General features: G+C 43.4%; 1 protein-coding gene across 2 annotated transcripts in view; it reads left to right on the top strand.

The window, feature by feature from the left end:
- The window catches only part of SLC29A2 (solute carrier family 29 member 2), a 32,645-nt gene extending 24,379 nt beyond the window's left edge, over window positions 1-8,266 (top strand). For both annotated transcript variants that reach the window (XM_018552875.1, XM_018552874.1), the window contains exons 9-12: window positions 3,603-3,711; window positions 3,821-3,906; window positions 6,951-7,150; window positions 8,140-8,266. In XM_018552875.1, coding sequence (XP_018408377.1) covers window positions 3,603-3,711; window positions 3,821-3,906; window positions 6,951-7,150; window positions 8,140-8,251 — 507 coding nt within the window. In that variant the 3' untranslated portion in view covers window positions 8,252-8,266. The remainder of the gene's footprint in view (window positions 1-3,602; window positions 3,712-3,820; window positions 3,907-6,950; window positions 7,151-8,139) is intronic.
- Window positions 8,267-12,784: the final 4,518 nt, after the last annotated feature.

The following is a 12,784-nucleotide window of genomic DNA, read 5'->3' as shown; positions in this document are numbered from 1 at the left end:
GCCGTTGTAATTACACGGCCGGCCGGGAGCTTTACATTCAAGCGATCGGGCGTCTCTAGAGACGCTCCATCGCTTGTATTAGCAGCTGTCACTGCCGTTGCCTGTGCCAAGATCCGCTGTGCCCGATGCGGCTGGGACCGGCACGGCTCTGTGACAGGAGACCAAAGGGAGTTCAGTAGTATACGAGATTACATCACTTCCAGTGTCACTCTCCAGCTACAGAAGCTTATGATGCAGATCTCAGCTTCATCAGCTTCTCTGGGGGTCCCTAGGTGACATTAAGGGTCTTGGAGACCCCTGATGTCTCCATAAAGAGGACTTGTCATGTAAATTGGCTATCACATAGGGGGCTTCTTAGCCCCCCATGTAATAGCAATAAAGTTGTGTGTAAAACAAACAAAAAAAATACAAAAATGAAAGAATCATAAAAAAATAAAGAAGCATCAAAAAAAATTAAAGAAAACCTTTTTTTTTTTAAGGTCCCCGCCCCCTACATACACACGCAGATATGCGGGGTGTGCCTACATGCAAAAACGACGATTGCGCCCATTACGCCGCACTCCCCCCAGTGGTGATAATATACCTCCAAAATAAAGCTCTATCTGGCCCCATAAAATTTTAACATAAATTGCAAGGCTATAGTCTGGTCATGCTGACTGGTGACATTTTTGACCGACTGGTGAGACACCATCAAATTTTTCAAGCCCTGAATATTATACACAGGAAAATAATTATTTGATCCCCTGCAGATTTAGTAAGTTTGCCCACCTACAAAGAAATTAAAGTATAATTTTTATCATAGGTGTATTTTAAATGATAGAGACAGAATATCAACCAAAAATCCAGACAAAACACACGATACAAATGTTATAAATTGAGTTGCAGTTCAGCGAGTAAAATAAGTATTTGATCCCCCAAGCAAAACATGACTTAGTACTTGGTGGAGATACCCTTGTTGGCAATCACAGAGGAAAGACGTTTCTTGTAGTTGGCTGGCAGGTTTGCACACATCTCAGGCTCATGAGGGATTTTGGTCCACTCTTCTTTATAGATCTTTTCTAAATCCTAAAACAACGCTACACCATAATCCCCCCTCCACCAAACTTTACATTTGGCACAATGCAGTCAGGCAAGTACCGTTCTCCTGGCAACCGTCAAACCTAGACACGTCCATCGGATTGCCAGACAGAGAAGCATGATCTAGAACCAAGGGGTGGCGTGCTTTACACCATTGCATCCAACGGTTTGCATTGCACTTTGTGATGTAAGGATTGGGTGCAGCTGCTCGGCCATGGAACTCATTCAATGAAGCTCTTTACGTACTGTTGTGCCAATATGAGGGCCACACAAAGTTTGGAGGTCTGTAGCTATCGACTCTGCAGACAGTTGGTGACTTCTGTGCACTTCAGCACGCGCTGACCCCACTCAGTCATTTTACGTGGCCTACCACTTCGTGGCTGAGTTGCTGTTGCTTCCACTTTGTTATAATACCACTAACAGGTGACTGTGGAATATTTAGTAGCAAGGAAATGTCACGGAACACCTGAATCCAATGATTTGGAGGGGTGTCCCAATACGTTTGGCAATATAGTGTATACTGCTATATTTTCCACAGGCTCTTACACTAGATTTTCTAACCCCTATGGAAGCTCAGCAACCTCACAGATGCATTTTCTCCTTTTTTCTCACATTGTATTCAACTATTTTTTAACATAACAACATAAGGATCTCTGCCATGACCTTCTGCCTTTGTTTTTATTCTTTATTTTTTGGAGGTACCCTAGCCCGGTTCTGTCCTTAATCAGGCGAATGCTCTTAGCAGTACTGCTAATATTCTTGTCTCTCGCCCCATGGCAATTGACGCTTCGCTGGACCAGGAGGACCAGTTTTCTTAGACCTATAGCTTGAGGTCAGGGTTAGGCATTCCATTTCACTTGTCTGAGGCTGAAGTAAGCCTTCATTCGCTTTATATACACCCTACCCCTTCAATGACATTGACTTTGTCAGAATGAACCCCTGAGTTCTCTATGGGACTCAGGGCCACTTCACACCCCTTGTGGTCTGTGGTGTTTTGGTAATACAGTGCTTTCCCTGGTAAGTCTCGCATAGCAAGATTGGTTGTCTGGGCAGACGACCTCTTTAGTCAGAGTTTTTGTCCCTTTTAATCCAAGGGCATCTGAGGTGTAAATGCTTTGGGCCGTCTTATGTAGACTGGTCTTTTTCACCTGGACCTGTTTCGTGCCAGGTTCCTTCTTGGGACCTGTTGCTTCCAGGGTTTTCTTTTGACCACATCAGGTTGTGGGTCTATTTTTCCCTAAACAGGGATTTGGTTCTGGTTGATCAGCTTCTTACTTGAACCAGGTTTGGTGTTCTGATCCATGTGGAGTAACTCCTCTCTGTTGTTGACCCTTCTGTCTTGGTCTGGATCATCAGATTGATTCTCTGTGTCCTTTCTCTGGTCATGTGGCAGGTTCCCCTATCAGATAGGGGTCTTGGCATGATCAGGTGTCAGATTTGGATGTTTTTTTTCCGTCAAGTGACTGCAGGCAGTTCCCAGTTCTGTTCTGGTGAGCCTGTCAGAGGTTGTTCTGTTGCCCACCTGTCAGTTGGACACATTTTGGAGGTCCGCCACAGTATCTGAATTCTTGTATCCCTTAATGTACAAGAAAGAAAATAGGATTTTTATACTTTGCAATCTTAGACTTTTGTACTCTGTACTTTTGTAATCTGTTTCTTGGAGTCCAGGGACACAGGTACCATCCCTCTATGTTTTATGTTCATGCTTTCAGTACTGCTTGCTACAAACTGAGGCATGGTGGGTAGGGAAGCGGTTATCCTGGGGCTTGCTTACAACTCTTTTTGTTTGCCAGTGTCCAATCCTCCTGTTATAGTTTAACCCAACAGTATCTGAATTCCTGTGTCCCTCAGTGTACTCTAAGAAAAGGTTTTTATGGTGAGTACATAAATCCTATTTTTTTAAAATGTCAAAATAAAAAAAACTGCATCTGTATGGCCACACTGCTTTTGTAACTTCTAATTATGAGCATGTTCAATCTCATTTATTGGGGAAGAGTGTACAATTGGGATATTTAGAGCCCGTTCACACCAGTTGCAGTGCGTTCCGGCCCGATTCTGGCCGGAACGCACTGCCTCGCATTGCGGCCAGCTCACTTTTTAGTGGGGTAGGAGGGGGGATGGCGGTCCATTGATGTGAATGGTGCCATAGCCACACCCTCCAGCCGCAATGCAACAGCCCACACGGGATCGCAAGGCACATTGTGCCTGCGGTCCGGTGCGATCAAAATAGTGCTTGCAACATTTTGATCGCACCGGACCGCAGTGCCTTGCGTGATCCCTTGCGGCCGGAGGGAGTGGCTACGGTGCCATTAACTTCAATGGACAGCCACGCCCTCTCCTACCCCACAAAAAAGTGAGCCGGCCGCAATGCGAGGCAGTGCGTTCCGGCCAGAATCGGACCGGAACGCACTGCAACTGTTGTGAACGAGGCCTTAGAGTGAACTGAGTATTGGATGCAAAATTACTTTTTTGGGTTGATTAGAATGATAAAGATTTTGATCTTTGTTTTTTTTCCCCTCTTGTAGATCTGGGTGATGGCTGTAACAATTGTGCTCACATTTGGAGTGACGTTGTCAGTGTTTCCAGCAATTACTGCAGCAGTTACTACTAATGTAAAAGATGATGAAACTTGGAGTGAGTTTCTAATACTTTTTTTCTGTTTTCTCTCAGAACGGCATTTATTTGAATATTGTAGCACTTTTGTTAATATTTGTGCTTTAATACATTTGTTTTCCTCTTTTAGGTCGTTTTTTTAATCCTGTTTGCTGCTTCTTGATTTTTAATGTAATGGACTGGATTGGGCGGAGCCTTACCTCTAAAATTTTGTGGGTAAGTTCTTTCCAGCTATTCTGTTTTTTATACGCATGTAAAATATAGGAAAAGAGAGGGTAACTCAAAGCAACTGTTGGGGCACAATTTGTTTACTGATCTGACTTTAAGGGGTCTATTCATGAAGCTGCCGAAGGATCTGGCCGTAGCTTCGTCCGATCCTTCGGCTAGCCTCGGCCCCAGGACCCCTTCGGTTCAGCAGAACCGAAGGGGTGCTGTAAAGGCTATTCACAATAGCCCGTACAGCTCCCGATCATGACCGCTGAGCCGTGCTGAAAGCCGAAGCTGGCCGGCCGACAGCCTGCTTCTGACAGCTGGGCTCTGGCCACTTTCAGAGAGATCTCGGAGGTTCGGCTCAGCTGATCCAGATGTTGGATCGGCTGAGTCGAACTCCTTCTGCACTTCGGGTCGGCCAAACATGCTGAGCATGTTCGGCCGACCCGAAGCCACGCGAAGCAAGTCGATGTACGGCTGATTTCAGCAGATGTAGCGCTGAAATCAGACGTACCAGCCTGAAGTGAATAGCCGAAAAGTGTTCATCTCACTTCACTTCAGATCGGTCATTCACTCGGCTGCCTACGGCAGCTTAGTGAATAGACCCCTAAATGAAATTACCGTATTTTTCCGTCTATAAGACGCCCCCCACTTCTCTTACCCAAAATTCAGAAATCAATATTTTCCATGCTCTTTTGCATAACTGATTACATTCAGTTTAAATTTTGCAGAGTAAGACAGCCGCTTACTGGTACCTGTATTTACCGGGATTTTTTTAGTCTTCTGACATTTTTATGGGCTCCCTGTTGCATCTGGGCACTGGCTACACGCTCTCCGCAGCATAAGCTGACGTCGGGTACATAAGGCTCATGATTGGAGGAAACCTGTTAGCTTGTCTCTGCAATCGGAAGTTTCACTCGTGAGGCTAGTTTGCAGAGGTATCGGCAGTTTCGCAACCGCGGTTCTCCTCTCAGCCCCCTGTGTATAAGACGCCCCTCCATTTTTAGGTAAATATTTTTAAGAAAAAGTATAGTCTTATACATGGAAAAATACAGGCAGTTCAGTCTGGTTGCTATGAGTTACTTGACTTTGCTATTACATTGCCCTAAATAAAGCTTCTGGTACAATGCTAGTTTACTATTGGCTATTGCAAATTGAAATAGCCAATAGTAATGTACCAATGCTTTTAATTTTTTTTTCTATTCTGACATCGCTTGTGTCAGAATAAAGAAAAAAAGACACAGCAGTGTTTCTCTCCTGGGCGGCCGGGAGCGGGAGGCGCCCGGGAGAGTTTTTTTAATTTTATTTATTTTTTGACAGCAGCAGAGCCGCCGGACAATAGGAAACTATTGGGCGGAGCTGGCTGTCACCGCTTGCTCCGCACAATCGTTTTCTATTTACTTTTTTTAACTTTTTTCACTCTTTCTGTTCTGCTCGGTCCCTCAGAGGGACCGAGCAGAACAGCCGAGCCAAATGCCGTTCAGCGGCATTCGGCTATTCACTCACTGCTGTTTGGGATCTTTAAGAATAGCCCGAACAGCAGTGAGAAGCCTGTCGGAGGTTCGGCTCAGCTGATCCAGATGTTGGATCGGCTGAGTCGAACTCCTTCTGCACTTCGGGTCGGCCAAACATGCTGAGCATGTTCGGCCGACCCGAAGCCACGCGAAGCAAGTCGATGTACGGCTGATTTCAGCAGATGTAGCGCTGAAATCAGACGTACCAGCCTGAAGTGAATAGCCGAAAAGTGTTCATCTCACTTCACTTCAGATCGGTCATTCACTCGGCTGCCTACGGCAGCTTAGTGAATAGACCCCTAAATGAAATTACCGTATTTTTCCGTCTATAAGACGCCCCCCACTTCTCTTACCCAAAATTCAGAAATCAATATTTTCCATGCTCTTTTGCATAACTGATTACATTCAGTTTAAATTTTGCAGAGTAAGACAGCCGCTTACTGGTACCTGTATTTACCGGGATTTTTTTAGTCTTCTGACATTTTTATGGGCTCCCTGTTGCATCTGGGCACTGGCTACACGCTCTCCGCAGCATAAGCTGACGTCGGGTACATAAGGCTCATGATTGGAGGAAACCTGTTAGCTTGTCTCTGCAATCGGAAGTTTCACTCGTGAGGCTAGTTTGCAGAGGTATCGGCAGTTTCGCAACCGCGGTTCTCCTCTCAGCCCCCTGTGTATAAGACGCCCCTCCATTTTTAGGTAAATATTTTTAAGAAAAAGTATAGTCTTATACATGGAAAAATACAGGCAGTTCAGTCTGGTTGCTATGAGTTACTTGACTTTGCTATTACATTGCCCTAAATAAAGCTTCCGCCATAGCCAGCCGCCATAGCCAGCACTGAAATCGTAATTGTCATTTGTGTCAGAGGCTGGAGTGAGTTTTGACATCACCCTCTGCCACATGTAATTATGCTCAGGCCTAGCGATTTGCTCCTCTATAACTAAAAACATCAGATTAGAAACACACTATCATTTTGCCTTGAATGACCAAGGTGACAGTGTCTCTTTAATTGTAGACTTCACCTTATACTGGTCTGACATAAGTAGAATGAATACTCAATGGTTGCCAAATGCAAGAATGAGCACTAAACAATAAGAACTATTTTGGCGGATTCTGGCCAGAACGCACTGCCTCGCATTGTGCCGGCTCACTTTTTAGTGGGGCAGGAGGGGGCGTGGCGGTCCATTGAAGTGAATGGCACCGTAGCCACGCCCTCCGGCCGCAAGGGATCACGCAAGGTACATTATGCCTGCGGTCTGGTCCGATCAAAATGCTGAAAGCACTATTTTGATTGGACCGGACCTCAGGCATAATGTGCCTTGCGATCCAGTGTGATCAGAATCGGACCGGAATGCACTCCATCTGGTGTAAACGAGGCCTTACTGTGGGATGTCTTATATTTCTATAACGTCATATAAATGGCTAGCTCTGTTTTGAGTTCTTTGTTTAGTAAATAACTGCTATTAGTCTGTTGATTTAGCTACCTCAGTAACAACCAGCATCTTGACGATTATTGCATATTTTTTTTCCCATAGCCTGGTCCTGACTGTAAGTACACACCATTGCTGGCTGCCAGCCGCTTTATCTTTGTACCTCTCTTCATGTTCTGTAACATCGATGATCGTCGGTATCTTACCACCTTCTTCTACAATGATGCTTGGTTTGTCATTTTCATGATGCTCTTTTCTGTCAGCAATGGATATTTTGTATCCCTACCAATGTGCTTGGCTCCCAAGTAAGTAAAATATGTTACTCTCTATAATAGTATATATTTGATAACTGGCAAAAGTGTTCCTACTCCAGAACAGGCAAGGTTGGGGATATTACAAAGAACTGGTTTGGGTGAAATTCAAACTCAATTTTAGTATCTGATCAGTGGTAGCAAGAGGGAGCGGGGAGAGGAATTTTAACTGCCTGGAGGGAAGGTGAATTGACCGCAGGGCAAGTAATCTGGCAGAAAGGAATGTGAAGTGGTGCTTAGTACTGAAAACACTGGTGTGGTCTTCCATAAAATGGTATCCTTGGCTATCAGTTTGTTGAAGACAACAGCAATGTTTTCACTGTTGAGCACAAGGTGAATGGGCAGGTGATGGGGGTGTTGCAATGAGTATTTATTGGTTTCTATAGCAATGGTACCAATGTTTGCAATTGCCAGATTGCACAAGGCTTACAAAGGAGGGATCTGTTAAAGACTACAGCAGGATTTTAACATCAGAGCACTTGGTACATTAGTAGGATGACGCATATTGCCCCACTTCTTTTGTAACCCCCATATGGCTCTGCACTCGTAACTAGCACTCTGCAGTAAAAACACTGTTGTTGTCAACAAAATGGTGGCCGCTATTTTGTTGAATACTGCTGCAGGCAGTGAGCTGGGCATCTCTTCTGCCCCCATTGTGAGGTCAATTTATAATATGGAATTCTGGAAAAGCCTGTCCTAATGTATGCTGTATGCTTCTGAATGGCTGCTATTGGGCAGCCGAGAGTCACAAAACCCGCTACACACTTTGCTGATTGCCCAGGAAGTGAGAGGGAGGGCGTGGATGGCTCTCCCTCATTTCCTGAGTTTTTCTTCAACTGGACTTTTATATACAGTAATTAGGGATAGAGAAATTGTTACATAATATTGTATTGCTGAATGTCCCCTTCACCCTGTTAAATTATTAAGATGTAGCGCAGAGTGTACCTAATTCATTTTACCTATCCTTTTTTTTCCATTTACAGGAAAGTATTGCCACATGAGAGTGAGACCACAGGTGCTCTCATGACATTCTTCCTTGCCTTGGGACTTTCATTCGGAGCCGGTTTATCCTTTGGCTTCAAAGAACTTTTATAAAAGGATAAAAAAGCTGATACTTACCAGTCTGCTCTCCCATTATCAAGAGTATTCTGCCTGGTTTTTGATCTTCCTCTTCTATTTTATACAGTCAAGAGCCACCAGCTGAAATAGCTACTGATGGCATTCAGATGTTTACTTGTTTAGGTTGCCTTTTTATTTTCGCTTTTATATGCTTGTAATTTAATTGTAAAAATGTATTGTTTTTTACACGTTCTATATAACATAGGACAGTCTGTATTATATTTAGGACTAAGTATTTAGTCCTAAATATAATAGGATTCATATATATAGGAACTACATTTATCAAATTTGGGTTACCAAATTTTCACATTGGTTTACAGGTGATAATGTTCATACATAACAATAAATTAGATTTTAGATGCAAAGTTATATCAGAAAATGATTATAGTGTAGTGTAAGTAGCTCTATTCAGGTTTGTATATGCTAATACACACAGCCACTCTGATACCAAATGATAGGCCTAAGACTGGCCATAGACTGCTCGAATTTCATCCGATTCTATTTAAAAATCAACTGAGACGTGTGCAAAATGATTGATCGAACAGTGACTGCATCCTATCAGTGCCACTGTATTCCGCAGTTCAGATGCCAATGCTGCTCTATACATTAGCTGGCAGTGGAGATTCCTCCATCCACGCTGTTTAGGAATTGTGCTGTGTATGGCTAGTCTAATGTCTGCAAAGGTTGTAGGCAGCAAATAGAGGCAGGTCTAGGCTGGAACAAAATATAGTTATTTAACAAAAAATTTTTTGGATAGGAAAAGGCTAGGCCCTGTGGCAGGTTTTATTGCTGTCTAGGTCCCCATTGGGGAAGATACTTTTTAATCTTAGTGAATCACTGGGAAAGGAAGCAGAAGGATCTCTCTAATAGTGATATATACAGTAATATATACCACCTTCTTTTAATTAAGTGGGGAAGGTTTAGGACCTCTGTTTTGTTATTACAATCTGTGTCACCATTTAAGAGAAGCGCAGGAAGTGAGATGAAATTTCCACAATAGGGACAAAGCAACAAAAAAAATACATTTGACAGAGTTTATAACCCTTTCCTACACAAAACTAAAAAAATAACTAGTGGCCATAATGTTTTTTTTTTTTTTTTTTAAGGAGGATTTTAAAGAGAACCCATAAGCTGGTCACATATGTATGAATATGTGATCAAACTACTGTATGAGTGAGCGATCACAAACATGTGATTCATCATTGATTAAAATAGTGAGCAATGCAAAACAAAAACATTGAACCATAATACATCTAAACAATTATTTAAAGCCAAACTCAGGGCTAGAAAAACAATACCCCTCACTGTGAGGATTAAATGATCATTAACTCTAGGGTGTAGAGGAAGAGGCTTTATTACTTACCTCATTGCAGGCTCCACCACGCTCTTCGTCTCCCTGATGCTCCGAGCTGTGGGTCGCCCCGTGACATCACATGCAATGGAGGACTATTAGTGCTGCATTGTATGTGGAGAAGGCAAGTAGGCGATCGTGGCTGTGATTTTAATCAGTATATTCACATTGAATGATCATATTGATACGTGTGTGGCCACCAACAGATAACAACACATTTTTATGTATTTTACTTATATATTTTTTTTTTAGCTGAACTATGTGCACAGATGCATTGGATATATATGCAGTAGTGGGGAATTGTTTAGTTTCTTTTTTTTATTTATAGAATAGTAATAAAGATTTTGTTATTTATAACTCTGTTACATTTCATCTTGGTAAATCAGTCAAGTTCTATATTCTCTCTGACAATAACAGTATATTCATACTCCATACTTCTATGTGTATTCAGTAATATGTTGGATCAAACAACACTGCAAGCAGATAGGTTTGTGCTGACTTTGCACTGTGGTCATATCATTGGTTTATATAGGTAATAAGTTAGGAGTTACTTTGAGTAACATGGTAGTGTAAGTAAGACTTGTGACAGGTCTATTTCTGCAGACACACACTGAGCCGATCGATATCTGTAACCCACAAGTGAGTGCTGGAGGCTGCACTAGAAGAAAGCACAATCTAAGCTTCACTGCAAGCTTGCAACTTTAAAGTTAACATGTTATAACAGAAAGGGTGTGATCATTTCTGATCTCCTTAAAATGCTATTTGCCTGGCTATTATGCTAAACCAATGGCTTCAATCATTTTTGAGTAACTGAAGCAGAAAAGCTATGTATGTCTGCAAAGTGAAAGGTCCAGCAATCAATATTTTCATACCAAGAGGACAGAATGGCAACTTTCATGGGTTTCTAATGACAGGCTTCCTTCAGAAGTCAAAACGGAGATCCCGTCTTGTCTGCAGTGATCTTATGCCACAGCTCATCCAGTGGCCTGATTCAATAGCCTGTCAGGCATGTGCTCTATATTGGGAGCAGAAGACTTAGGGCTTGTTCACACCAAATGCAGACCAGATCTGCATGCGTTTCTGCACACGCAGTGCAGTGGTTTTTGATGCGTTCCTGGCCATTTGCATGCGTTCCAGAGCAGTGGTGTGAACTAGAGCCTGGAATACAGTTTTGATCTGGTCTGTAACTTCTCTGCTCCTGGAATTAGCTTGGTGTGAACAAGGCCTTATGGTTCTGTAGTATAGAGGATTTAACTATGCATCTTGATCAGAATCTTTAAAGACAGTAGAACATTCAGCATTTGTGGGGTGTTTGGCTATAGCTAGAAAAAACGTATTGGTCAGTGTTCTTTCTTTCCAAGTGAGAAAAAGTTGTGCCTGTTTGGCCATTTATCTATATGATCCTCTGTTAATGCAGGAAAAGTGATTGTTACTTAGGGGGTTATTCACAAAGCTGATGAAGGCAGCCGAGTGAATAACCCAGCTGAAGTGAAGTGAGCCGCACAACGTTCAGCTATTCACTCCGGCTCTGTACGGCTACATCGGCTGAAATCAGCCATACATCGGCTGCACTTCGGTCCTTCAGTGCAGAAGGACTTTGACTCAGCCGATCCAACATGTGGATCGGCTGACCCGAAGCTCCAGCAGCTCACTCTGCCGTTTGCCCCTATTTTCATAGGGGCCGAACGGCACTGAGTGAATAGCCGAATGCCGCCAAGCAGCATTCTGCTCGGTAACTCTGTGGTAAAGAAAATCAATGAAAAGAGTTTAAAAAAAGTTAAAAAATATATTTTTAATATGTAAATAAGTATTACAATTAAAAAATAAAGATTTTAAAAAAGCAATTAGTAGTGACAGCTAGCTCCGCCCAACTGTTTCCTATTGGCCAGCACCTGCTAGAGTCTTCTAGCAGGTCCCAGCCAATGAATAACAACTGGGCGGAGGCGGCCGTGACGTCCAGCTCCGCCCAGTTGTTATTGTTTAATGACAGATCAGCATACCCAGGTCATTTGGGGACGCTGATCTGTCATTACAACTGGGCAGAGCCAGCTGTTAGATCACGGCTGGCTCCGCCCAGCTGTCATTTACAGGGCTTTCGGCAGGCCGTTCACCCCGCTTCGGCTCAGTCGAGCCAAAACATGCCTTCGGCTCAGCTTGGCTGCCTTCATTCACTATAGCCCGTACAGCAGCCTTTGGTTTGACTGAACCGAAGGGCTCCGGCGGTCGAAGGATCAGCCGAAGCTACAGGTGGATCCTTCGGCTGCTTTGTGAATAACCCCCTTAGTCTTTTTGTGTTACAGTTCTACACCTTCTGTCAGCTCTGCATTTTAGCACTGGGGTGCACAGTTCTTAATTATCACTCGGTGTGCATCCACATATACAGCATGTGTGAGCAAAAAACTCTATTTTAAAGGCATATTCCACCTTTTGCAAGCCATTAATATATGCACCCATATTGCTAAAAGAAAAATCTGCATTTATTAAAAAAATGTTTTGCACTGGAGTCCTGCAAAGCATTGGATGACAATGGATGACCGGTGCAAATCACAGGCTCCTGCAGACTTGCTTCAGCCCCAGGTCCATATGGAGGTACAGACCTTCAGGTATGGAGCTGCAGGAAGTTACCAATTGACCACAAGTGCTGTGATCTCAGTGTACTCCATTGAGAATTATGAGTCCCTCTGCCAGAGTGGCAGATTGGACTTGTAGTTTTTTCCATCCACAGATCCTGTAAATGGATCTTAGAATAAATGATGTCACTACGCAGGCAGAGCCATGCACAGTTGCGTTGAATTAAAATGACTACATGAGCTTGCAAAGAGAAACACCCCCCCCCCCAGTTCAGGTAAATGGGGAATTGAGGTTACAGGGGTTGCAGAATGGCACAATTTTCCATGTTACACGCTAAATATGGTTTTCAAGTTGGAAATAACCTTTAAAGCTGTACTACATGCATCTTAAAGGAGAACTATGAGGTGAGTAATTTCCACTCATCATAGTTAGAGCTGACCTGTGACAAAGAAGCTGCCACAGGTCGGCTCTATCGATCGGGAAGGGAGCAGAAACATGCACCGATCCACTCACTTCCCACTCCACTCCCTGCAGTGAGCGGAGACTGTCAGTCACGGCTCCCTGCAGGGATTCCCCCCTCTCCGATC

This window comes from Nanorana parkeri, unplaced genomic scaffold, assembly GCF_000935625.1.
Source record: "Nanorana parkeri isolate BGI_ZX_2015 unplaced genomic scaffold, ASM93562v1 scaffold99, whole genome shotgun sequence".
Classification (NCBI taxonomy): Eukaryota; Metazoa; Chordata; class Amphibia; order Anura; family Dicroglossidae; genus Nanorana; species Nanorana parkeri.
This window is presented reverse-complemented; position numbering and strand designations above follow the sequence as displayed.